The sequence below is a fragment of the Heptranchias perlo genome, chromosome 25 (genome assembly GCF_035084215.1).
Source record: "Heptranchias perlo isolate sHepPer1 chromosome 25, sHepPer1.hap1, whole genome shotgun sequence".
Taxonomy (NCBI): Eukaryota; Metazoa; Chordata; class Chondrichthyes; order Hexanchiformes; family Hexanchidae; genus Heptranchias; species Heptranchias perlo.
This window is the reverse complement of record NC_090349.1, coordinates 46,469,484-46,494,560: the sequence shown is the minus strand read 5'-3', so window position 1 is coordinate 46,494,560 and position 25,077 is coordinate 46,469,484. Positions and strand designations below refer to the sequence as shown.

The window sequence follows — 25,077 nt, the reverse complement described above, 5'->3', positions numbered from 1 at the left end:
ACTGGAAAGTTTAAGCTGGAACCCGTTAGATGCTGTACCTGATCCTGCGTATTTTCAGCGGGGAGGGGGGAGGGGGGGGGGGGAGGGCGTGAGGCGATTACCGCCAGGGCCCCGGCTGCAGCTGGCCATTTGGCGGGTGATTGACAGATCGACCGGCCACTCAAGAAGTGCGACCTACCTGGAAACGTTCTAAAATAGAATGTTGAGGCGCCGTCTAGCGAATGGGCGCAATGGGGGGCGGGGCTTCCCCCTCCTCTGAACCGAAATTCGGTTGAAACGTGGGCCCGAGTCAGACGCAGGTTGGTGCAGGCGATCAAGTCCAACGAACGAACGAACGAACGGGCGGTGCCATTTGTTTTTTTTCCCCCATGTCCAGCGAGATGCTTATTAAAGTCACGGGGCACGTAAGCGATCTGCATTGGTGTGGAAGTGCGGTGTTTTGCTGTGTTGGTCACGGTCAATGAACAGGGCATCTTTCCCAGCTTCATGAATGCTCGCCTCCTCTGGACCTACTGGCACGAAACGCGGGCGTAATTTTCATTAACTTTCAAACCTCTCAGAAAAAAAGTTTGTGAATGAAATTCTCTCTCTGTACATTGTTGCCTGCTGACAGGAATGTGCATTCTCTGCCTACGCACGTTCTTGCCTCACTTGTGATCATCTATTGCCACCCAGCTTATGAAAGAAGCATCTGCACGCAGTGTCTTGCTCTAATTCAAACGCTTTTGGAAGTCCGCAATTTACGCTAGGAGCTGAGGGCACCGACAGGAGCTGGTGCAGCGATTGGATAATCGTCTAACTTAACATATCTATCTGTTGCTTTTAGTAGATGGCCTTCGAGTTAATACAGACAAACTCTCTCGTAGATGACGATATTCGTCCACACTCCGGAGGACCATGGGGGACTCTGATTCTGAGTCCGTGCGAACTGCTAAAGAACAGGCCAACAATTCACCGAAAGCTGCAGTTCATCAAGATCTTGATTATAAATCCGTGGCACAGCGCACGGATGCTGCACCGCCTGCAAACAGGTATGAGCAGAACACTGATCTTGGAGGCTATTAATCAACCCTGTACTGGGTTTCTTTAATTATGCATGGCTTTAAAAGTTTTTTAAAATCTTATTGAGCAAGTCCGATGATTCGTGGTTTTCGCTCATAATAGGTAGAAATGTGGAATAGAATAGCCAAAATACCATGACTGAATGACTAAAGGACGTTGATAATGCGCATTATCAATCTTCATTGCAAGATGTTACTGTGTAAAAGTGGGGTTACAATGTGTCTTTCTCCTAACCCTCACTTTTAATATAAGGGTATGGTAATCTAGTGTTTACGGAACTGGTCTAATAATGCAGGATCATAAGTTGAAATCCATCATGTTACGTTGAAATTGAATTTGATACCAGAAAAAAGCTCTGATTATTGTAAAATCCCAATTTTACAACTAGTTCACTAATGTCCTTCAGGGAAGGGAACCTACCATCCGTACCTGGTCTGGCCGAGATGCGACTCTATTCGGACACTCCATGATTGACTGTTAATGCCTTTGCCAATGTTCATTTCGAGGTTTTCATTTTCACATCGTTCACCTGACGAAGGAGGAAGCCTCCGAAAGCTTGTGAACTTAAAATAAAATTGCTGGACTATAACTTGGTGTTGTAAAATTGTTTACAATTGTCAACCCCAGTCCATCACCGGCATCTCCACATCATGCCAAGAACAAATAGCTTAAAAAACACAATCAGTTTTTTTAGGTTTTGAATAGGAAAGAGTTTTTGAGACGATTCCGTGGCTAGTCTGATATTTGTTTTAACTGAATGTTGCTTGAATGTTTTTTTTACATAGAATTTACAGCACAGAAACCGGCCATTGGGCCCAACTGTTTTTTTTTGAAACCCTGTTCCTTGTTTTGTTTTTTTCTTCTAACGTGTGAGCTGCTCAGTTGTATTTAATCTTGAGTGTTCCTTTTCATATATATGTGAAAATTTCTTAATCCCTTCAACATGCATTCTGTTGGATTTAATTTGACCGTTTTTCTTTAAAAAGAGGGAATTCCTCAAATTGTTTATCTTTTTCAGGGATTGATCCACCTGAGCACTTTGCACCCAAGTCCTAGTTCCACCATCATTCTATTTTTAAACTTTCATTGTAAATAAAACCATAATGTCATGGCAGAACTAGACACCAGTTGGAAAGACTTGGAGAGGCAAAAATGAGAAGGGATTGTAAAAAGCAGCGATTTCCTCTCCAGGCCAATAAAGAACCAAAGCAGACATGATAATTATGTCGAATTTCTGAAAAATGAACTGAAAGTAAATAGAAAACATTGGAATGAAATGCAATTAGGAAGAAATCCCACTTGGGAAGAGAGGAACAGTACAAAGATCGACACTTCAGTGGTATTTTTAGAGTGTGATCTAGTCAAATCAGTAGAGAAGTCCCTTTGACTGTTCCCTGACCGTTGCCTGACCTCTGAGAGGTTGAGCAAGATATTCTCCTGGAGCCTCTGATAGCATTCTATTCCATTACACTTGCTTCTAGAAGGGTATTTCAAGAGGTTGAGAGCAATGGGAGGGCTGAAAAGTTGACCAGCACTGGGAGAAGTAGTGTTTATTGCAAGGGGTGAAAATCTATCCTTATTCCCAGTAGTGAATGCTGCAGCTACGTACCAAAGCCCAATATGGTAGGAGTGCACAAAAAAGACTTTTTCCTGGGAGAAGGAAGAAAGATAAAAGAAATGATAATTGGATTCTCAAATTATTTTACTGTATTTGTTCAAGAAGATTCCTATTTCTATAATAGAATTATTTAAATCCACTTTAGTAGAATCATAGAATCGTTACAGCACAGAAGGAGGCATTCGGCCCATCGAGCCTGTGCCGGCTCTTTGTAAGAGCAATCCAGTTAGTCCCATTCCCCTGCACTTTCGCTGTAGCCCTGCAAATTTTTTCCTTTCAAATATTTATCCAGTTCCTTTTTAAAAGCCATGATTGAATCTGCTTCCGCCACCCTGTCAGGCAGCGCATTCCAGATCATAACTACTCACTGCGTAAAAATGTTTTTCCTCACGTTGCCTTTGGTACTTTTGCCAATCACCTTAAATCTGTGTCCTCTGGTCCTCAACCCTTCCGCTAACAGTCTCCCAGCGACTGGGAACAGTTTCTCTTTATTTACTTTATCTAAACCCGTCATGATTTTGAACACGTCTATCAAATCTCCTCTTAATCTTCTCTGATCTAAGAAGAACAACCCCGGCTTCTCCAGTCTATCCACGTAACTGAAGTCCCTCATCCCTGGAACCATTCCAGTAAATCTTTTCTGCACCCACTCTACAGGCCTTCACATTCTTCCTAAATGCCGTTCCCAGAATTGGATGCAATACTCCAGTTGTGGCCAAACCAGTGTTTTATAAAGGTTCAACATAACTTCATTGCTTTTGTACTCTATGCCTCTATTTATAAAGCCCAGGACCCCGTATGCTTTTTTAATTGCTTTCTCAACCTGTCTGGCCACCTTCAAAGATTTGTGCACATATACCCCCAGGTCTCTCTGTTCCTGCACCTCCCTTTAGAATTGTACCATTTAGTTTATTTTGCCTCTTCTCGTTCTTCCTACCAAAATGTATCACTTCGCATTTCTCTGCATTAAATTTCATCTGCCATGTGTCCGTCCATTCCACCAGCCTGTCTATGTCCTCTTGAAGTCTATTACTATCCTCCTCGCTGTTTACTACACTTCCAAGTTTTGTGTCAACTGCAAATTTTGAAATTGTGCCCTGTACAAGTCATTAATATATATCAAAAAAAGCAGTGGTCCCAGTACCGACCCCCGGGGAATACCATTGTATACCTGCTTCCAGTCTGAAAAACAACCGTTCACCACTACTGTTTGTTTCCTGTCATTTAGTCGATTTCATATCCATGCTGCCACTGTCCCTTTTATTCCATGAGCTTCAGTATTGCTGACAAGCCTATTATGTGGCATTTTATGAAAGTCCATTTACGCAACATCAACTACATTGCCCTCATCAACCCTTTCTGTTACCTCATCAAAAAACTCAATCGAGTTAGTTAAACACAATTTGCCTTTAACAAATCCATGCTGGCTTTCCTTTATTAATCCACACTTGTCCAAATGACTCTTAATTTTGTCCTAGATTGTCGTTTCTAAAAGCTTCCCCACTACCGAGGTTAAACTGACTATCCTGTAGTTGCTGGGTTTATCCTTGCACCTTTTAAAAAACAATTTGCAGTTCTCCAGTCCTCCGGCATCACCCTGTATCTAAGGAGGATTGGAAGATTATGGCCAGCACCTCTGCAATTTCCACCCTTGCTTCCTTCAGCAACCTTGTATGCATCCCATCCGGACTGGATGACTTATCTACTTTAAGCATAGCCAGCCTTTCTATTACCTCCTATATCAATTTTCACCCCATCCAGCATCTCAACAACCTCCTTTTACTGTTGACTTTTTTGGCAGCATCTTCTTCCTTGGTAAAGACAGATGCAGAATACTTTTTTAGTACCTCAGCCATCCCCTCTGCCTCCATGCATAGAGCTCCTTTTTGGTCCCTAATCCGCCCCACTCCTCCTCTTACCACCCGATTACTATTTATATGCCTGTAGAAGACGTTTAGAGTCCCATTTATGTTAGCTGCCAGCCTATTCTCAAACTCTCTCTCTTTGCCCCTCTTATTTCCTTTTTCACTTCTCTTCTGCACTTTCTATATTCAACCTGGTTCTCACTTGTGTTATCAACCTGACATCTGTCATATGCCCCCTTTTTCTGCTTCATTTTACTCTATCTCTTTCATCGTCCAGGGAGCTCTGGCTTTGGTTGCCCCACCTTTCCCCCTTTTGGGAATGTACCTAGACTGCACCCAAACCATCTGCTCTTGAAAGGCTGTCCAATGTTTAATTACAGTTCTGCCTGCCAATCTTTGATTCCAATTTTCCCCGGGCCAGATCTACTCAACCCACTGAAATTGCCCCACCTCCAATTAAGTATTTTTACTCTAGATTGCTCTTTGTCCTTTTCCATAACTAATCTAAACCTTATGATACTGTGATCTCTGTTTCCTAAATGTTCCCCCACTGACACTTGCTCCACTTGACCCACCTCATTCATAGAGTCATACAGCACGGATAGAGGCCCTTCGGCCCATCGTGTCCGCGCCGGCCATCAGATCCCCAGAACCAGATCCAGCAATGCCTCCTTCCTCGTCGGGCTGGAAACATCCTGATCAAGAAAATTCTCCTGAACACACTTCAGAAATTTCTCCCTATCTTTGCCCTTTACACTATTACTATCCCAGTCTATATTAGGATAGTTGAAGTCCCCCATTATCACTACTCTATAGTTCTTGCACCTCTCTGTAATTTCCCTGCAAATTTGCTCCTCTGTATCCTTCCCACTAGTTGGTGGCCTATAGAATACACCTAGTAGTGTAATGGCACCTCTATTGTTTCTTAACTCTAACCAGGTAGATTTTGTCCTTGCCCCCTCAAGGATATCCTCTCTCTCTCCAGCATTGTAATATTATCCTTAATCAGTACTGCCAACCCCTCCCCTCCTTTTTCCTTCTCTATCTTTCCTGAACACCTTGTATCGAAGAATATTTAGTACCCAATCCTGCCCTTTTTTGAGCCAGGTTTCCTTTATCATATTCCATGTGGCTATTTGTGCCACATGGGACATTGACATTGTGATGGAATTTAGTTTTGGAACCCAACTGAAATTCACATGGAGCAACAGACAGCATCACACTGGTAGTACTATACAGTGCCTGTATTTTGCTAATCCATTGCCAACAGAAAATATGGAATTGAGCCCATTTCATCCACTATACACATACAGTTTACCCTGCTGTAGTCTCCAAACAAACCATTTAATCCCACGAAGGAGGCAACCAAACATCAGTTAAAGTTCTTAAATTTCTTAACACTCAAAAAGTAATTGTGCAAAATGGCAGGACATTAAATCAATGTTAAACTTTACAACCCCCATTATTCAGCTTTGGCCAGTACTATTCACAGGTGAAGTATTAATCATAGAATGGTTACAGCACAAAAGGAGGCCATTCATCCCATCGAGACTGTGCCAGCTCTTTGTAAGAGCAATCCAGTTAGTCCCATTCCCCTGCTCTTTCTCTGTAGCCCTGTAAATTTTTTCCCTTCAATTATTTATCCAATTCCTTTTTGAAAGCCATGATTGAATCTGCTTTACCACCCTTTCAGGCAGCGCATTCCAGATCATAATTACTCGCTGCATTAAAAAAAAGTATTCCCTCACGTGGCCTTTGGTTCTTTTGCCAATCACCTTAAATAAGTCCTCTTGTCCTAGACCTTTCTGCCAGTGGGAACAGTTTCTCTTTATTTACTTTATCTAAACCCATCATGATTTTGAACAGTTCTATCACATCTCCTCTTAACCTACTCTGCTCTAAGGAGAACAACCCCAGCTTCTCCAGTCTATCCATGTAACTGAAGTCCCTCATCCCTGGAACCATTCTAGTTAATCTTTTCTGCATCCTCTCTAAGGCCTTCACATTCTTCCTAAATTGTAGTGCCCAGAACTGGACACAATACTCCAGTTGTGGCTGAACCAGTGTTTTATAAAGATTCATCATAGCTTCCTTGCTTTTGTACTATATGCCTCTATTTATAAAGCCCAGGATCCCGTATTTTTTTTAACCGCTTTCTCAACCTGTCCACCCACCTTCAAAAATTTGTGCACATATACCCACAGGTCTCTCTGATCCTGCACCCCCTTTAGAATTGTACCATTTAGTTCATATTGCTGCTCCTTATTCTTCCTGCCAAAATGTATCACTTCGTACTTCTCTGCATTAAATGTCATCTGCCATGTGTTTGCCCATTCCACCAGCCTGTCTATGTCCACTTGAAGTCTATTACTATCCTCCTCACTGTTTACTACACTGTCACCAGTGTAGAATATGTCCTTTTCTTCATTAGATATTTATCCAGCCTATGTTCTTACAGTTAATAAGCAACACTGACTGTTGCATAATCTCAGCAGACCTGTGTTGCACTGCCCTGGTTGTATATTCCTACATTTTATTGGCTTTTTAATGGTCTAGCCACATTGTTCAGTTATTGAGTTACAAGTCCACAATTACTCTCAAGATGCTTTCTGAGTCAGCCTGAGCTAATTCTAATCCATTCATTATGTACTTGTTTTGCAAATTATTTAATTTCAGTATTAAATTTTGGTTGAAATCAGTTTGCCTATTTGTAAAAATGATCCAGATCCTTGCTGCATCTCCTGTTTTCTGCCACTAGATGTTGCAAGTGCGCTGGCAAATATAGTCGAAAGGGAAATGAACGGTACAAGTAATTTGTGCAGTTGTCCTGATGGAGACATTGAAACTATATGTTGTGTTTAATGCATTGAATCACATATCCATTAGTGAGCATGTTCCTCCGATTCGGTAAGGGAAGGTGATCATCGAATTACAGACAGTTACGGCACAGAAGGAGGCCATTCAGCTCATCGTGTTGGTGCCGGCCGAGAAGGAGCTATCCAGCTTAATTCCACTTTCCAGCACTTGGTCCATAGCCCTGCAGGTTACGGCACTACAAGTGCACATCCAAGTACTTTCTAAATGAGTTGAGGGTTTCTGCCTCTACCACCCTTTCAGGCAGTGAGTACCAGATCCTCACCACCCTCTAGGTGAAAAAATTTCTCTTCAGGTCCCTTCTAATCCTTCTACCAATTACTTTAAATCTATGCCTCCTGTACACTGACCTCTCTGCTAGGGGAAATAGGTCCTCCCTATCCACTCTATCTAGTCCTGTCATCATTTTATATACCTCAATTAAATCTCCCTTCAGCCCCCTTTTGTTTCAAAGAAAACAACTTCAGCCTATCCAATCTTTCCTCATAGCTAAAATTCTCCAGCCCTGTCAACATTCTCATAAATCTCCTCTGTACCCTCTAGTACAACCACATCTTTCCTGTAATGTGGTGACCAGAACTGTACGCAGCACTCAAGCTGTGACCTAACCAATGTTTTATACAGTTTGAGCATAACCTCCCTGCTCTTATATTCTGTGCCTCTGCTAATAAAGGAAAGTATCCCTTATGTCTTCTTAACCACCTTATCTACCTGTCCTGCCACCTTCAAGGATCTGTGGACATGCACTCCAAGGTCCCTCTGTTCCTCTACACCTCTCAGTATCCTCCCATTTATTGTGTACTCCCTTGCCTTATTTGCCCCCCCCCCCAAATGCATTACCTCACACTTCTCTGGATTGAATTCCATTTGCCACTTTTCTGCCTACCTGACCAGTCCATTAACATCTTCCTGCAGTCTACAGTTTTCCTCCTCATTATCAACCACACAGCCAATTTTTGTATCATCCATAAACTTCTTGATCAAGCCAAGTCCAAATCATTGATATATACCACAAAAAGCAAGGGACCCCACTGGAAACAGTCTTCCAGTCGCAAAAACACCCATCAACCCTTTGCTTCCTGCCACTTAGTCAATTTTGGATCCAACTTGCCACTTTCCCTTGGATCCCATGGGCTTTTACTTTTTTGACCAGTATGATCAGTGATACCATATGTGATGAATGGTAAACCTTTGTTTTGTGAAGTAGGTTGAAACCTATTGGCTGCTTCCACCTGATTGGAGAGATTTTTTTTGTACCAGTGCTTTACCTGCAGCCTTATAGGTTTTTATATAAAAATGCAAATTTTGCAGAAACTTTTACAGTAATGGTAAATATTGTATATTTAACAATTCAAGTTTTTAATTTGTTTACTGGAAATGTAAAGGACACCTCATGAAGAACACTTTGAAAAACTATGGATCTCTCTCTTCTCCGGTCTCCCAGGTCCCAACTCTCTCTCGTATGTGTGTGATCACCTCTTGAGGGTTGGGTAATCCACTCCCAAAATCTTAGCTTTGAGTCTGCTACTGAGTGTGACAGTAGTACAAGAATGATACCCCATTTCTTCTCTTTTCATCCCTCTTCCATGCCTGAGATTGGAAAGTTTGACATCTCTAAAGTCTTTGTCAACCTTTCCAGCCATTATCTTAATTATGTAATTATTAAAAAATCAACAGAAATAGATATTGGTAATTTTTTGCACTTTTTTCACTTTTTGCAAGTTCTGATGGTAAGACTCCCTCTTAAGATGGGAACATGGCTACCACATTTCAGACCTTGAAAGTTTTGAAGGGCATTAGGGTTTAATCTTAACTAAAATAAAGTTGTTGCTTGAATACTAACCCTTGGTATTACCCAAAAGCAGTCCCTTTTGAAGGAACATGCTATAAATTTTAAAGCACAGAGAAAGATTTCCTTTGTGCTATTTGTAGGAAGATAATATATTTGTAAAGAATGTATTTACAATTTTGTTACAAATAGTGAACAGAGGACATCTCTCTCTATATGTTACTATTCATTCAGTAACTGTATAATGGGATATCATAGCTGTTTGGAGTCTTGAGGGTAGAAGTTACAGCCGGAGCTATTCTTGTCTGGATGCTGAGAAAATGTCTCTATTTTAACACAGGCATTAACACATTTTGAGTTAATGCCTCCATTAAAATAACAAAATTTGGTACGAGTTTGTACAAGAACAGTGCTGACTGTAACTTTGTATCCTTTGACAATTCCAAAATGATTGTCAATGTTTAGCTGAGGTCAGGTCATTATATCTTTTTAAAATATTAATAACTACTGTGGTTAACTTTTTAAACAGATTATTAAGAACATAAGAAATAGGAGCAGGAGTATGCCATACAGCCCCTCGAATCTGCTCCGCCATTCAATAAGATCACGGCTGATCTTTTTTATTCGTTCATGGGATGCGAGCGTCGCTGGCAAGGCCAGCATTTATTGCCCATCCCTAATTGCCGTTGAGAAGCTGGTGGTGAGCCGCCGCCTTGAACCGCTGCAGTCCGTGTGGTGAAGGTTCTCCCACAGTGCTGTTAGGAAGGGAGTTCCAGGATTTTGACTCAGCGACGTTGAAGGAACGGCGATATATTTCCAAGTCGGGATGGTGTGTGACTTGGAGGGGAACGTGCAGGTGGTGCTGCTCCCATGTGCTTGCTGCCTTTGTCCTTTTAGGTGGTAGAGGTTGCGGGTTTGGGAGATGCTGTCGAAGAAGCCTTGGCGAGTTGCTGCATTGCATCCTGTGGATGATACACACTGCAGCCACTGTGCGCCGGTGGTGAAGGGGGTGAATGTTTAGGGTTGTGTATGGGGTGCCAATCAAGCGGTCTGCTTTGTCCTGGATGGTGTCGAGCTTCTTGAGTGTTGTTGGAGCTGCACTTATCCAGGCAAGTGGAGAGTATTCCATCACACTCCTGACTTGTGCCTTGTAGATGGTGGATAAGGGTTTAGGGGAGTCAGGAGTTGAGTCACTCTCTGCAGAATACCCAGCCTCTGATCTGCTCTTGTAGCCACAGCATTTATGTGGCTGGTCCAGTTAAGTTTCTAGTCAATGGTGACCCCCAGGATATTGTTGGTGGGGGATTCGGCGATGGTAATGCCGTTGAATGTCAAGGGGAGGTGGTTAGACTCTCTCTTGTTGGAGATGGTCATTGCCTGGCACTTGTCTGGCGGGAATGTTACTTGCCACTTATCAGCCCAAGCCTGGATGTTGTCCAGATCTTGCTGCATGTGGGCATGGACTGCTTCATTATTTGAGGGGTTGCAAATGGAACTGAATACTGTGCAATCATCCTCACTTCTGACCTTATGATGGAGGGAAGGTCATTGATGAAGCAGCTGAAGATCGTTGGGCCAAGGACACTGCCCTGAGGAACTCCTGGGGCTGAGATGATTGGCCTCTCAACAACCACTACCATCTTCCTTTGTGCTAGGTATGACTCCAGCCACTGGAGAGTTTTCCCCCTGATTCTCATTGACTTAAATTTTACTCGGGCTGCTTGGTGCCACACTCGGTCAAATGCTGCCTTGATGTCAAGGGCAGTCACACTCACCTCCCCTTTGGAATTCAGTTCTTTTGTCCATGTTTGGACCAAGGCTGTAATGAGGTCTGGAGCTGAATGGTCCTGGCAGAACCCAAACTGAGCATCGGTGAGCAGGTTGTTGGTGAGTAGGTGCCGCTTGATAGCACTGTCAACAAACCTTCTATCACTTTGCTGATGATTGAGAGTAGACTGATGGAGCGATAATTGGCCAAATTGGATTTGTCCTGCTTTTTGTGGACGGGACATACCTGGGCAATTTTCCACATTGTCTGGTAGATGCCAGTGTTGTAGCTGTACTGGAAAGTTTGGCTAGAGGCGCGGCTAGTTCTGGAGCAGAAGTCTTCAGTACACGCAGCTGGGATGTTGTCGGGGCTCGTAGCCTTTGCTGTATCCAGTGCATTCAGCCGTTTCTTGATATCACATGGAGTGAATCGAATTGGCTGAAGACTGGCTTCTGTGACGGTGGGGATCTCTGGAGGAGGCTGAGATGGATCATCCATTCGGCACTTCTGGCTTAAGGTGGTTGCAGATGCTTCAGCCTTGTCCTTTTCACTCGTGCTGGACTCTGCCATCATTGAGGATGGGGATATTCACGGAGCTAGGCCATTTCAGAGGGTGATTAAGAATCAACCACATTGTTGTGGGTCTGGAGTCATATATAGGCCAGACCGGGTAAGGACGGCAGGTTTCCTTCCCTAAAGGGCATTAGTGAACCAGATGGGTTTTTACGACAATCCGGTAGTTTTATGGCCTCCATTTCTGATGACTAGTTTTTTTTAAATTCCAAATTTTATTTAATTAATTGAATTTAAATTCCCCAGCTGCCGTGGCAGGATTTGAACTCATGACTCCGGATTACTAGTCCAGTAATATAACCACTATGCTACCGTACCGTACTTCAATCTCAACTCCACTTTCCCGCCTATCCCCACATCCTTTGATTTCCTTAGGGTCCAAATGTTAGTGGGAGTAAATAACTAAAATATTAAGGACTCCATTAATGGTAAGGAACCGTATGTGTTTAGTAAATTAGTGGGGCTGGGGTGGGGAGGAGGAATCATACATCTGGCTGTATTGTGGATTCACTGCTGTTGCCCACGGGAATATTATAGATATTGCAAATTCATTTCTAATTCTGGTCAGGAACACTACTCAGTGAGTAAACCTTAACTGTTTCCTTGTATCTGATACTTATAACTTTCCCCCCTCCAATTAGGTACCCCTTTCATGAAAATTTGAGGAAAAATTTACCATCGATTAATCCAAGTGCTCTTGAAACCTTGGGCACTCTAATGCAAGAGATTCAAAACATCAGTGGGGCAGATCCTGAGATTCTGAAGAAATGTGAGGTTAGTTGTCAGGTTTAGTTTTGGAAATTAAATAATATTGTTTACTATGCTGTGTTATTGAGAATTAATTTATCTCTGGGCATGTGGGTAAGCCCAGACCAGCTAGGTTGCAGGCTTGATTCTTGGTCTACCTTGAGTTAGTTGATCTCAGAAGTAGCCTTGGCATTTTTTTTTAACATTTTGGATGACATGCACGTTCTCGAGGTGACCTTTCTAGTTTGCCTTTTTATCTGTCTAATATAATTGGAATGGTAAACCTCAAAACACTCAATTTGTTGCTTCATATAAGGATTCACTTGATTTAAATTTGCTCCGTTCTGAAATTTCTTTGCTTCCCTTCCACCCTTCAAAAAAATTGATGGAAAGACTTTTTTGAAATTTAAAAAAAATACCAGTTTTCTGCCTCCTCCCCTGAAGGAATTGACTGTTGCTGGGTTACAGTTAGAAAGAAAGAACTTGCATTTCTATTAAGCCTTTCACGTCCTCAGGATGTCCCAAAGTGCTCCACCGCCAATTAATTACTTTTGAATTGTAGTCACCATTGGTTTGTAGGCAAATGTGGCAGCCAGTTTACACACAGCAAGGTCCCACAAACATCAACTGAGATGAAGGATCAGTTAATGCATTTTGGTGGTGTCATTTGCGGGACAAATGTTGGCCAGGAAATTGGCCAACATTCCCTGCTCTTCTTTGCAAATGTGCCTTGGAATCTTTTTATGACCATCTGAACGAGGAGTCGAGGCCCAGTTTAGTGTCGCATCTGACAATGCAACACTCCCTCAGCATACTGAAGATGCTACTTGGATTATGTGCTGAAGTCCTGGAGTGGGACTTGAACCCACAACCTTCTGACTCCGAGTGAGTCTGCTCCCACTTAGTCAAGCTGACATGAGCACTGTCAGCCCTCCAATACCTCTCCCAGTAAGCATCATTTATAGTACTGAGTTGCAGAGCGATCTGTGGGAGAAAATTCATTGGTGAGGAAAAATTATCATATATTCTTATCATTGAATAACCTTTGGTATAGATAATATATGTTACATATTTCTTTTTGTGGGTTGTTAGGCAAGATGGCTGCAGCTGTTTAAACTAGTGGAAAAGCAATACCAGGACCAGATATTGTCTCAGCAGGACCAATACCAATACCAGATCCAAGTGAGTAAAGCATATACAGGAAAAAGGATGCTTTAAAAATGTATTTTTGGTGAATATATTGAGCTCATTAAGGTGAGGAATGTCAGTAGTGGCTAATGGAGCACTCTGCGGTCAGATATACCATGGGTGGATACAGAGAAAACCTCTGCTCCTGTGTAACCTGAGCATTCCCTACTGCACCAGTTCCTTTTTCCTCCTCTTTCTAGCTATTCCTTGTGGTATTTCTGATTGCAGTTAATAATTTGGTGCAGATTCTGGGTGCGAAATGGTACCTTCTAACCACATTAAGGCTGTCAAAGTAATTTCACATTCCTACCTTTTTTGATCCTAGCTAGTATTCAAGCTTTTTGTCTTCATGAGCCACATGGGTGCTTACCATGGAGCCTTGGGTACATAGGAACAGGAGTAGGCCATTCAGCCCCTCGTGCCTGCTCCGCCATTTGATAAGATCATGGCTGATCTGTGATCTAACTCCATATACCTACCTTTGGCCCATATCCCTTAATACCTTTGGTTGCCAAAAAGCTATCTATCTCAGATTTAAATTTAGCAATTGAGCTAGTATCAATTGCCGTTTGCGGAAGAGAGTTCCAAACTTCTACCCCCTTTGTGTGTAGAAATGTTTTCTAATCTTGCTCCTGAAAGGTCTGGCTCTAATTTTTAGACTGTGCCCCCTACTCCTAAAATCCCCAACCAGTGGAAATAGTTTCTTTCTATCCACCCTATCTGTTTCCCTTAATATCTTATAAACTTCGATCAGATCACCCTGGGTGGATATAGGGTGGATACAATATATTCACCCTGGGGTACCATCTATAAAGTTTAAATCAGTGTGCCCATTAATTTGTATATATTTCTAGTTGGGAATACTATTAGATCTTGGTGTTCTGAGTTAGGGAAAATCCACCCATCATGCAAAAGCTCTTGGGAGAATCCTTTCCAGACATCCAGGCCCACAAAATTCAAACGGGACAAACCAGCGAATGAGGAATAAAAAACACAAATAATAGAGTTCCCTGGGCTTTGTGGGCTGACATGGTTACGGTCATTCTTGTTCCAGTTGGATTTGAACGCAGATCCTGGAGGGGTTGGGGGAGGGGGAAGGGGAAGAGAGGCGAAGGAAAAAATGGTGGTGTCAGTTCTTTACTAAGTGTGGAAAATGAGTTTTATTTCCTCTGATCAAAGACTGCGCAAGTATTCAGCTGGTTTTAATAGTTGCAAGTTTGTCCAGTGAATTGCTAGAAAAGAGGAGTGTGTTTCAATAAGGACAGATTGAATGAATTTGTAATGGATAGTCAAATTATTTGTTGTACATGTTGATACAAGAGGATAGTATTTCGTACAGTGCTATAGCATTTCTTAGTATGTTGGCAAAAGTTCCCTTCAGAGGGCTGAGTGAAGAACTTTTAAAATTAGTGACAATATTTTCCATCCTATGTGAAGTAAAGGAAACATTTTCAATTTGTTTGGTGAACTTTTTGCATTGTCCTTTCAACTCGGGTATCTGGGCAAATCAATCTCCGAAGAACTAAGGGGAAAAAAAAATAAAAATGGGAAGCACAATGGTTTAGAGCACTGGCTCTGGTTATAGCCCAGACTGATGGAATAGAAGTCTCCTCTCTGATGGGTGTAAAGGTCGTCTCAAATGAATTAGGGCGGTGTCACCCCAGTTCCCGGTGGGTATGAATTTGCAGGAAAGACAGACCATAATTTGGTACTAACTGATTAGGTCTCACATTAACCACAGTGATTAAGAGAAGTGAATTGGCATAGCATAGCATGGCGCAACATTTATGACCGTGCCACATGTTTCTATATTTGCCAAGTGTAGAGCAGTTTGCTGTCCGAATATCAGAATTTTGTAAAGAAAATCTCCGAGACGGTGAAAATGCTGATACCCGAGTGGTAACAAATCATCTAATAATGATAGATTGTGTGAGAAATGAAAACATTGCCCTGCAAGAGTGCTCTGCTGATGTTGAAGTACAGGTATGCTGGAGCAGTGTAAGGAGGTTGGGGTACAGAACATACCACATCTTTACATTTATATTTACCACATTGAGCCATATTAATTTTAATATGCTGACTTTCTTCATTAGGGTGTGGTATTTATTTTAGAACTTTTATCCCCAGATTTCTGGGAATCTGTTTCCCAGTAGAGCCAATCCCACCTCCCTCCAGGTCAGCAGGAGTGATGAATGCAATAGTGAACTTGTTTGACCTGTACCACGTGCTGGCAATGTAATAGGGTACTTTTGAAGTGCCCTGTGTAATTTACACCCCCACACATTACAGTGCTTCTGTTCAGCAACCCATTCACCCACAGTAATTAGTGGCATTAATGGAAACTAGGTGCAGGTGGGAATAGGATTGTAAATAATGTCAGAAAATGTATATTAAAAGAAGTGACATCCATTAGCTTAATCTTAAAAATGTTTTGCTGTGTCTGAAATGTTGAGCACCCACCCAGTGGTTGCACATTGAAGCATTTATCACTGCTTGGTGCTGTATTCAATGTAACCAAGCAGGGGTAGGGGTGGGGTGGGGGGGGAGGGGAGGGGAGGGAGAAGGATAGTTTATTCCCCCTTCAGATAACTGTAAATTGAATTTTAATGGAGTGTTTTAAAACATTATTGAAATAATGTGAATACAAAAAATTATCTAATGCACTAATGTGTAATACTATTTGCAGCATAAATTGTGCAATCTGGTTTTCACAGAATTGGTACAATGGATACGGGCAAACTGAATGCTGCAAATAGTATGAATTAAACCTTTCTTATATAAAAAAAATTTGGTATGATCAATGTAGCAGCTACCTCATCGTATTTTTTCATCCTGTTATTTCTAGCTTATCCAAGATGAAATCAAAGCACTAGTTCAGCTACAAAATGACATCGGTGTCACACACTGTACAGCCAGATTACCATCCTTTTCAAAACTCTCAGGTGACTCAACTGCATTTGTTCTCAATGGCCACCACTTGGAGGAGCTGGAATGTAAAGTAGAATCTGATGTACAGTCTGATTGCAGCGAAGCAGAGGAACAACTAATAGCTACCAGCCAATGTAATCATGAACAGAAAGAATTTCAGGACAACACACAACTGACCAGTGGGTATGGGACATTTTCAGTGTCTGCACAATCTAGTTTTCACAGTCTTGATACAGTGAATAAGGCCAGATTGAATGCTGCAAACAGTATACAGACTATGAAGGAAAAAGATTCAATTCAGTTCCAGCATAACCTCTCCAGTTTTCCTCATCTAAAAGAAAATGGACAAGGATCATTCACTTTTGCCGTTGAAGATGAGCACGCTTTCACACTGAAATTTCCAAGCAAACCAATTCAAGACTTGAGGACTAATCAGGAAGCAAGTAACAATAAATCTACTTTGGAAAGTAAAGCTGTGACTGAAAGTCTGCTTGGAGAGCAGAATAAGACCAATGGGTATGTATCAAAGTTTTGAATGAAATATGGAAGAGCTAATATTTTTTTAATTAATACTTGTCTCAATCTAACTTTCACTTGTCCAATTAGGAATTGGTAATAGAATCTGTCTTTTGGAAGATAGAAGTATCAAACTGGATAGTCTGTAATTGAAATGCTTAAAAAAAACCCCAAATGGGCCTCCTCTAATGGCATATGTTTATTAGTAATAATTTTTTGAGACTTTGCTCCTAGCATGGAGCCTTGCTAATGTCTGGAGAGGGTTGGAAAATAGGGGCTACAATGTTGTCACCCTGTCTCCACTATCACACTCCCTGCTGGTGAGGCTCTATACCAAGCGCAGAGCCTCGCAAAATGAACCATTGTACTGTCTGATGTGGTTCTGATGCAGAACAGCAAGGTGTATGGTTTGATCCCTGGTGTGTATTGAGTGATGTGATCGCAGCCAGACTCTCATTGGACACTACAACTTATCTATCTCTTAAGTTAGGGAATGGATTCTCTCCCCTGACTGTAATCAAGCAATGTCCTGCTGAAAAGTGTTGATTGCTTAAGGACAGGAGTGGGTTCTGCTGATATTCTCTTTCACCCCCCACTTCCCAAACCGTCAAAAAGCTCGCCAACAATCAATGTTGATGTGATGAATCAAGTTGCTAGTACCTGTGAAAGTATTTACCATGATTTGACATTGTCAGAAGAGAAGAGAAAAACATATGGACACTACAAGCCACACATTACACATTTGTGCAATAAGACTGGGTATGTTGTTTATCTTTTAAAATCCTATTTTGCTTCAGCCATTTATTCTGTCGATGGTTGTTCTTTGGCTGTGCAGCAGTTGTCGGCACACTCCATGCTCTGATGTAGAGGATATTGTGACAGAAGATGTAGAACCTATTCTGATAACCTAGTTCCTAACACCTGAGGTTCTTGATGCTCTGATTACAAACAGCTGCAAACTATAAATGAAGATCCTCTGAGCTTCTATAAGCACCTGCCTGTGGATGCACATCAGACATTCTTTCGTGCAAGTCCACAGGAGATTATCAGAATAAGTGGTATTTTTGCCTTTCTGGAACTAGTCATGATATCCTTTTATCCATAAAAGACAAAGAAGCCTCTCCATTCTGAAATGTTTCCCCTGCTCTGTGTATTTCTTTTTAATGGATTGGAACCTGGTGCCACTGCTTTTGGATGTTCACTGAAACAGCCAATGCATAATAAAAATTTCCAACTTCAAAATGACACATTATTGTAACTGAGAGTTGTAGCCTGATATACATGTCCTACCCTGTACGCAAGAAATGTTGCTGCCAGGCACTTGTGAGCTGAAACTACATTGGATCATAAGAACATAAGAAATTGGAGCAGGAGTAGGCCAATCGGCCCCTCGAGCCTGCTCCGCCATTCAATAAGATCATGGCTGATCTGATCCCAACCACAAATCTAAAGAACACAAGAAGTCGGAGCAGGACCCGGCCACATAGCCCCTGGGCCCTCTCGGCCACCCACAGGGCATTGACCGATCCGAACTCAGCTTCATGTCCAATTTCCTGCCCGCTCCCCATAACCCCTAATTCCCTTTACTTCTAGGAAACTGTCTATTTCTGTTTTAAATTTATCTAATGATGTAGCTTCCACAGCTTCCTGGGGCAGCAAATTCCACAGACCTACCACCCTCTGAGTGAAGAAGTTTCTCCTCATCTCAGTTTTGAAAGAGCAGCCCCTTCTAAGATTATGCCCCCTAGTTCTAGTTTCACCCATCTTTGGGAACATCCTTACTGCATCCACCCGATCAAGACCCTTCACAATCTTATATGTTTCAATAAGATCGCCTCTCATTCTTCTGAACTCCAATGAGTAGAGTCCCAATCTACTCAACCTCTCCTCATATGTCCGCCCCCTCATCCCCGGGATTAACCGAGTGAACCTTCTTTGTACTGCCTTGAGAGCAAGTATGTCTTTTCTTAAGTATGGAGACCAAAACTGTATGCAGTATTCCAGGTGCGGTCTCACATCATGAAATGTCTGATCACTTGGATTAATGCCCACACTGTACAATGCTGTATTTCTATTTCCCAAAGGGAGAAGAAGAATTAGATGCAGAGGATCAGCTCTTTTTGCTGCTTGAAATCACAATACTCTGATTATACATAGTCCCCTGATGAAACATCTGGATAGGAATGTTCAGACAGGACCTGTGCACCTGTTTTGCCTTGAGTTAATAGTTGTGATTCTCCTCTCAGCAGTGGTGCTCCAGCGGGGTGTGACTTCCGCTCACCCCTCCAACACTGCCGGGACCCGGATTATTTCCCTGGGTCAGGATTCATCGGATATGCATGGTGGGCTTCCAGCGGGATTCCCGCTGCCATTGTCCACCTGTAAAATCCCGTGATGCTGCAGTAAGACTGCCACTGCAGCATTAGAAGAGTCGAGAGCACCATTAAAGGGGTGGAAATGCCCCAAGGATTGAACCAGCAGTCCCACTGAAGACCATGGCTGAGACTGGGGCATTCAGCAGCTGAGTGCTGGAGGCAGAATGGAGAGAGAAGAGGCCGATACAAGGCCTTCTCTCTCCATAGTGGAATGTCAGCCGTTACTGTTGCTTTCCGGGGCTTACTATCACTTCCTCCATGGTGGTCCTAGAAAGCGGTGGCCAGGAGGGAAATCCGTTGGGGACCTGGGTCCTGCCCTCACCGCTATTTACATGCAGCAGGTGGGGAAGGAAAGGTTAGCAGTAATCCCGGCAGCAGCCAGAGGGTGGGTGGGGGGGAATGTAGTTCAGGCAGTGAGGCAGCAGCAGGCCTCACCGACCAAACTTTCCCTTATTTTCTGCTGTGATCCTCCCTGATTCTGGGTGGTATTGTCAAGGAGAATCAAGCCCATTGTGTCCTAAAGTAGAAGAAAGCAGGGACCCAATTTTATAGACAGCCTAACTTAGTTTACTTGGGCAAGTCTGTTGGCATTAAATTAATTTTCATTTTTTTAAAGTTTGACATCATGGGCACAAAAAGTTAAACCGAAGAATCGGAAGTCAAAGTTTGTAAAGGGAGCTGTAGCAGAGAGAATAAAGCCACGAGGATCTGGGCAATCACAGGAGATTGAAACATCAGAAGATGTAAGTGTTCTGACATTATTTGAGCTACAATTAAAATTCCTCTTCAGGGAATTTTCTCTAAGTATTCATGAAGTCTGCAGTCATTATTGCTTATTTATGCCTATGAAGCAGAAGACTGCTTTTGAATGATTTCGATGCTCGTCAATTGTAATTTTATGCTGTTTATAATGCTTTTTTGATGTTTCATAGCTTTATGCAAATTTGCATCACAATAGACCAAATTCCATTTAAAAAAAATAAAATTTCATTGATTAAATCTTAATTGCTTCCTATTGTTGTTGTTCCCTCAGTTAGGAGAGTGGGCTGATCAACCATGGTGAGCCTTCACTGAGTCAATGCCACTTAGGTGATGCATACTGCAGGTTGCAACTAAATTCTGCTAACTCCATTAGCAAAATGCTCTATCTAGTTGTGTGTATTTCCTGTACTATACTCCATGTATTAGTTGATCTATGGAGGGATAATTGGACCAGGCCCATTTTGAAGCTATGCCTTACTTTATATTTCCAGTATAAATTCAGTGTCCACATTTATAATGCAAACTACTTAGGTGAACTTGGCAAGTTCTAATTGTACTCTCCCACCAGTGGTGGCACTGCTGCATTAATGGAATGAGGTGAAATTTCTGCTCTGTCCAAAGTCAAACAGTGTAATGGGCAATTTTCACTGAAGACTGGATAAAATCTTCCCTCTACCCTAAGTTTGCACTGAGTATTGGCTAAATATTTACGTTGACAGGTTGCGATTCTGTGAAATGGATGTGCTGAAGGGAATTTATCTGACTGGTTTGTCCCCAACTGAGGTTACTGTGTACCAAGGGTAAGACATGGATGTGGATTAGCAACTGGTTAAAGGGAAAGAAGCAGAGGATAGTTATAATAGGAGCTAAATCACAATGGAGGTTCCAGGTCTGTGCTGGGACCTCTCATGTTTCCATGTTCCTGGAATACATAAGTGACATGGAATTACAATGTTCATGTAAAGCAGTTAAAGACAGATGACATTAAGCTGAGGTGAGGTGGGGGGAACTGTGACTCTGAGTAGGCAGCTAAGATCTCACAAAGGGAGCATGATAGGATTTGCATCTGGGACGATAAGTGGCAAATAAAGTTTGTGCATTTTTGCATTTTGGAGTTAAAACAGGAGGCACATGTACTGTGTGGGTGGGATAGAACTTGCCACAAATGTAGTTCAGAGACCCACAGAATAAGGGGCCTTCCATGCCCTAGAGGCAGTGCAGAGTATAGCCACAATGCTGATCTCCAGATTCAGGATGGTGCAGGGCAAAACTAGGACAGAAAGGAAGAATTATTTTTATATAGAGAGTGTTTGGTCGGGGGGTGGGGGGGGGGGGAGTTTCTAGGGAGAGTGTTTGTAGCCAGGTAGTTGAGAAACAACTAGATTTTGTAATTGGAGAATAGTAGTGTTAGGTATTCTGGAAGAATGAGATCAAATAGGTTGAAAGGCCACCTTCATCTAAGTCTAGTTTGTATAATCTTGTCCTTCTGCTTCACACAAATTTCCTGAAATGAATATTTGAGAGGAAATCTGTAAATGAACATTTAATTATTGTGGGTTGTGAAGTACTGACTGGTGATGAAACTTCCTGGAGGGTTAAAGCAGCTGTTGGTTAACTAGTTTTGATGAGATTTGTCAATATATCTTGAGCTTTATTTAAACATGAATCAACCAAAGGCTCTCTGTTTAACAGCTAGTTTCCAGGAATTGTTGATTCCATGTAAAAGAAGCAGGTTTGTTTCTTCTTTAAATAAATTTTAATCAACTTCTTGACCAGTTCATTTTCTTGACTCAATTGAAAGAAGTCCTGCTCTACTGCACACTATATGGTTATAACTTAACTGGACCAACCATATAAATACTGTGGCTACAAGAGCAGGTCAGAGGCTGGGTATTCTGCGGCGAGTGACTCCCCTCCTGACTCCCCAAAGCCTTTCCACCATCTACAAGGCACAAGTCAGGAGTGTGGTGGAATACTCTCCACTTGCCTGGATGAGTGCAGTTCCAACAACACTCAAGAAGCTCGACACCATCCAGGACAAAGCAGCCCGCTTGATTGGCACCCCATCCACCACCCTAAACATTCACTCCCTTCACCACTGGCGCACAGTGGCTGCAGTGTGTACCATCCACAGGATGCAATGCAGCAACTCGCCAAGGCTTCTTCGACAGCACCTCCCAAACCCGCGACCTCTACCACCTAGAAGGACAATGGCAGCAGGCACATGGGAACAACACCACCTGCACGTTCCCCTCCAAGTCACACACCATCCCAACATGGAAATATATCGTTGTTCCTTCATCGTCACTGGGTCAAAATCTTGGAACTCCCTACCGAACAGCACTGTGGGAGAACCTTCACCACACGGACTGCAGCGGTTCAAGAAGGTGGCTCACCACCAACTTCTCAAGGGCAATTAGGGATGGGCAATAAATGCCGGCCGCGCCAGCGATGCCCACATCCCATGAACGAATAAAAAAAATTATTCAAATACTCGATTCAAAAAAGGAAATAAGAGGGGCAAAGAGGGAGTATAAGAATGGACTGGTGGCCAACATAAAAGGGAATCCAAAAGTCTTCTATAGGCATGTAAACAATAAATAGGTATTAAGAGGAGGGGTGGGGCAGATTAGGGACCAAAAAGGAGATCTACTCATGGAGGCAGAGGGCCTGGCTGTGGTACTAAATGAGCACTTTGCAGCTGTCTTTACCAAGGAAGAAGATGCTGCTAGAGTCTCAGTAAAGGAAGATGTAGTTGCGATACTGGATGGGCTAAAAATTGATAAAGTGGAGGTACTAGAAAGGCTAGCTGTACTTAAAGTAGATAAATCACCTGGTCCGGATGGGATGCATCCTAGGTTGCTGAGGGAAGTAAGGGTGGAAATTGCGGTGGTACTGGCCATAGTCTTATAATCATCCTTAGATACAGGGGTGGTGCCAGAGGACTGGAAAATTGCAAATGTTACACCCTTGTTCAAAAAAGGATGTAAGGATAAACCCAGCAACTATAGGCCAGTCAGTTTAACCTCAGTGGTGCGAAAACTTTTAGAAATGATATTCTGGGACAGAATTAGCAGTCACTTGGACAAGTGTGGATTGATTAGGGAAAGCCAGCACGGATTTGTTAAAGGCAAATCCTGTTTAACTAACTTGATAGAGTTTTTTGATGAGGTAACAGAAAGGGTTGATGAGGGCAATGTGGTTGATGTGGTGTTTATGGACTTTCAAAAGGCTTTTGATAAAGTGCCGCATAATAGGCTTGTCATCAAGATTGAAACCTATGGAATAAAAGAGGCAGTAGCAGCATGGATACAAAATTGGCTAAGTAATAGGAAGCAGACAGTAGAAAAACGGTTGTTTTTCGGACTGGAGGGGGGTGTAGAGTAGTGTTCCCCCGGGGTTAGTACTAGGACCACTGCTTTTCTTGATTTTATATTCATGACTTGGACTTGGGTGTACAGGGCACAATTTCAAAAATTTGCAGATGACCCAAAACTTGGAAGTGTAGTGAACAGTGAGGAGGATAGTGATAGACTTCAAGAGGATATAGACAGGCTGATGGAATGGGCGGACACGTGGCAGATGACATTTAATGCAGAAAAATACGAAGTGATACATTTCGGTAGGAAGAACGAGAGGCAATGTAAACTAAAGGGCATAATTCGAAAAGGGGTACAGGATCAAAGAGATCTGGGGGTATATGTGCACGAATCGTTGAAAGTGGCAGGGCATGTTGAGAAAGCGGTTAAAAAAGCATACGGGATCCTGGGCTTTATAAATAGACATTTATAAATAGAGGCATAGAGTACAAAAGTAAGGAAGTTATAATGAACCTTTTATAAAACACTGGTTCGGCCACAACTGGGGTATTGTGTCCAGTTCTGGGAAAGATGTGAAAGCCTTAGAGAGGGTGCAGAAAAGATTTACTAGAATGATTCCAGGGATGAGGGACTTTAGTTATGTGGATAGACTGGAGAAGCTGGGGTAGTTGTTCTTGGAACAGAGGAGGTTGAGAGGAAATTTGATAGAGGTATTTAAAATCATGAATGGTCTAGACAGAGAGAAACTCTTCTCATTGGCAGAAGGGTCAAGAACCAGACGACATATATTTAAAGTGATTGGCAAAAGAACCAAAGGCGACATGAGGAAAATTTTTTTTACGCAGCGAGTAGTTATGATCTGGAATGTGCTGCCTGAAAGGGTGGTGGAGGCAGATTCAATTGTGGTTTTCAAAGGGAATTGGATAAATACTTGAAAGGAAAAAAATTGCAAGGCTATGGGGATCGGGCAGGGGAGTGGGACTAGCTGGATTGGTCTTTTATAGAGCCGGCACAGACTCGATGGGCTGAATGGCCTCCTTCCGTGCTGTAACCTTTCTATGATTCTATGTCACCAAACTTGTCAATTCCCTGCCTAGCACCATCACAACAAGGACTGCAGCGATTCAAGAAGGCCCACCACCATCTTCTCAGGACAAGTATGGATGGGCAATAAATGCAGTTTTGCCAGCATTAGGTAATTTAAAATGACTTTATGCAAATATCTTTGTTTAGAACAAAGTTTAACACTTAAATTACTTTTCTGAATTTCAGGTTCATTTGCTATCTGCAGGCTCGTCTCCCAACTGCTCCTTCTACCTCAGCAGACCTTCGAGCAGTCCAAATTCTTTGGTATCCAGTGTTTCAGGTAGATACAAACTTCAGCTTCTCTGACCCATTGAGTTTAACTTCTGGATTATTGTGATTGGTCCTTGTATCCTTTTACATTCACCTGCCTAGAATAGGCTGTTTCCAGACCTTTGCAGTGCTTCCTTTTACTGGATCTTTGGAGACCAAGCTATTGTTCCGACATAATGCATATCTGTTTATCCGCGACCTCTGATCTGGGTACTATTGCACCTCTCACCGCTTAGAGGGGAACTAAACATAGTGGGGAATCAGACCTGCTATGTTTCCGTTCCAGAACTGTACAAGTTGGTGTTCAACATACAGCATAACTACACCATTATATTG

The 25,077-nt window shown here is 42.4% G+C and overlaps 1 protein-coding gene across 8 annotated transcripts in view; it reads left to right on the top strand.

Moving 5' to 3' along the window:
* The first annotated feature begins 118 nt into the window (after nt 1-118).
* Nucleotides 119-25,077, top strand: part of LOC137342295 (M-phase phosphoprotein 9) — a 67,843-nt gene continuing 42,884 nt past the window's right edge. For 4 of the 8 annotated variants that reach the window (XM_068006221.1, XM_068006219.1, XM_068006220.1 and 1 more), the window contains exons 1-6: nt 120-1,031; nt 12,191-12,323; nt 13,389-13,478; nt 16,330-16,928; nt 19,920-20,046; nt 24,658-24,751. In XM_068006221.1, coding sequence (XP_067862322.1) covers nt 898-1,031; nt 12,191-12,323; nt 13,389-13,478; nt 16,330-16,928; nt 19,920-20,046; nt 24,658-24,751 — 1,177 coding nt within the window. In that variant the 5' untranslated portion in view covers nt 120-897. Of the gene's footprint in view, nt 1,032-12,190; nt 12,324-13,388; nt 13,479-16,329; nt 16,929-19,919; nt 20,047-24,657; nt 24,752-25,077 lie in introns of all 8 variants that reach the window. The other 4 variants (XM_068006218.1, XM_068006217.1, XM_068006216.1 and 1 more) reach the window with 4 other exon arrangements.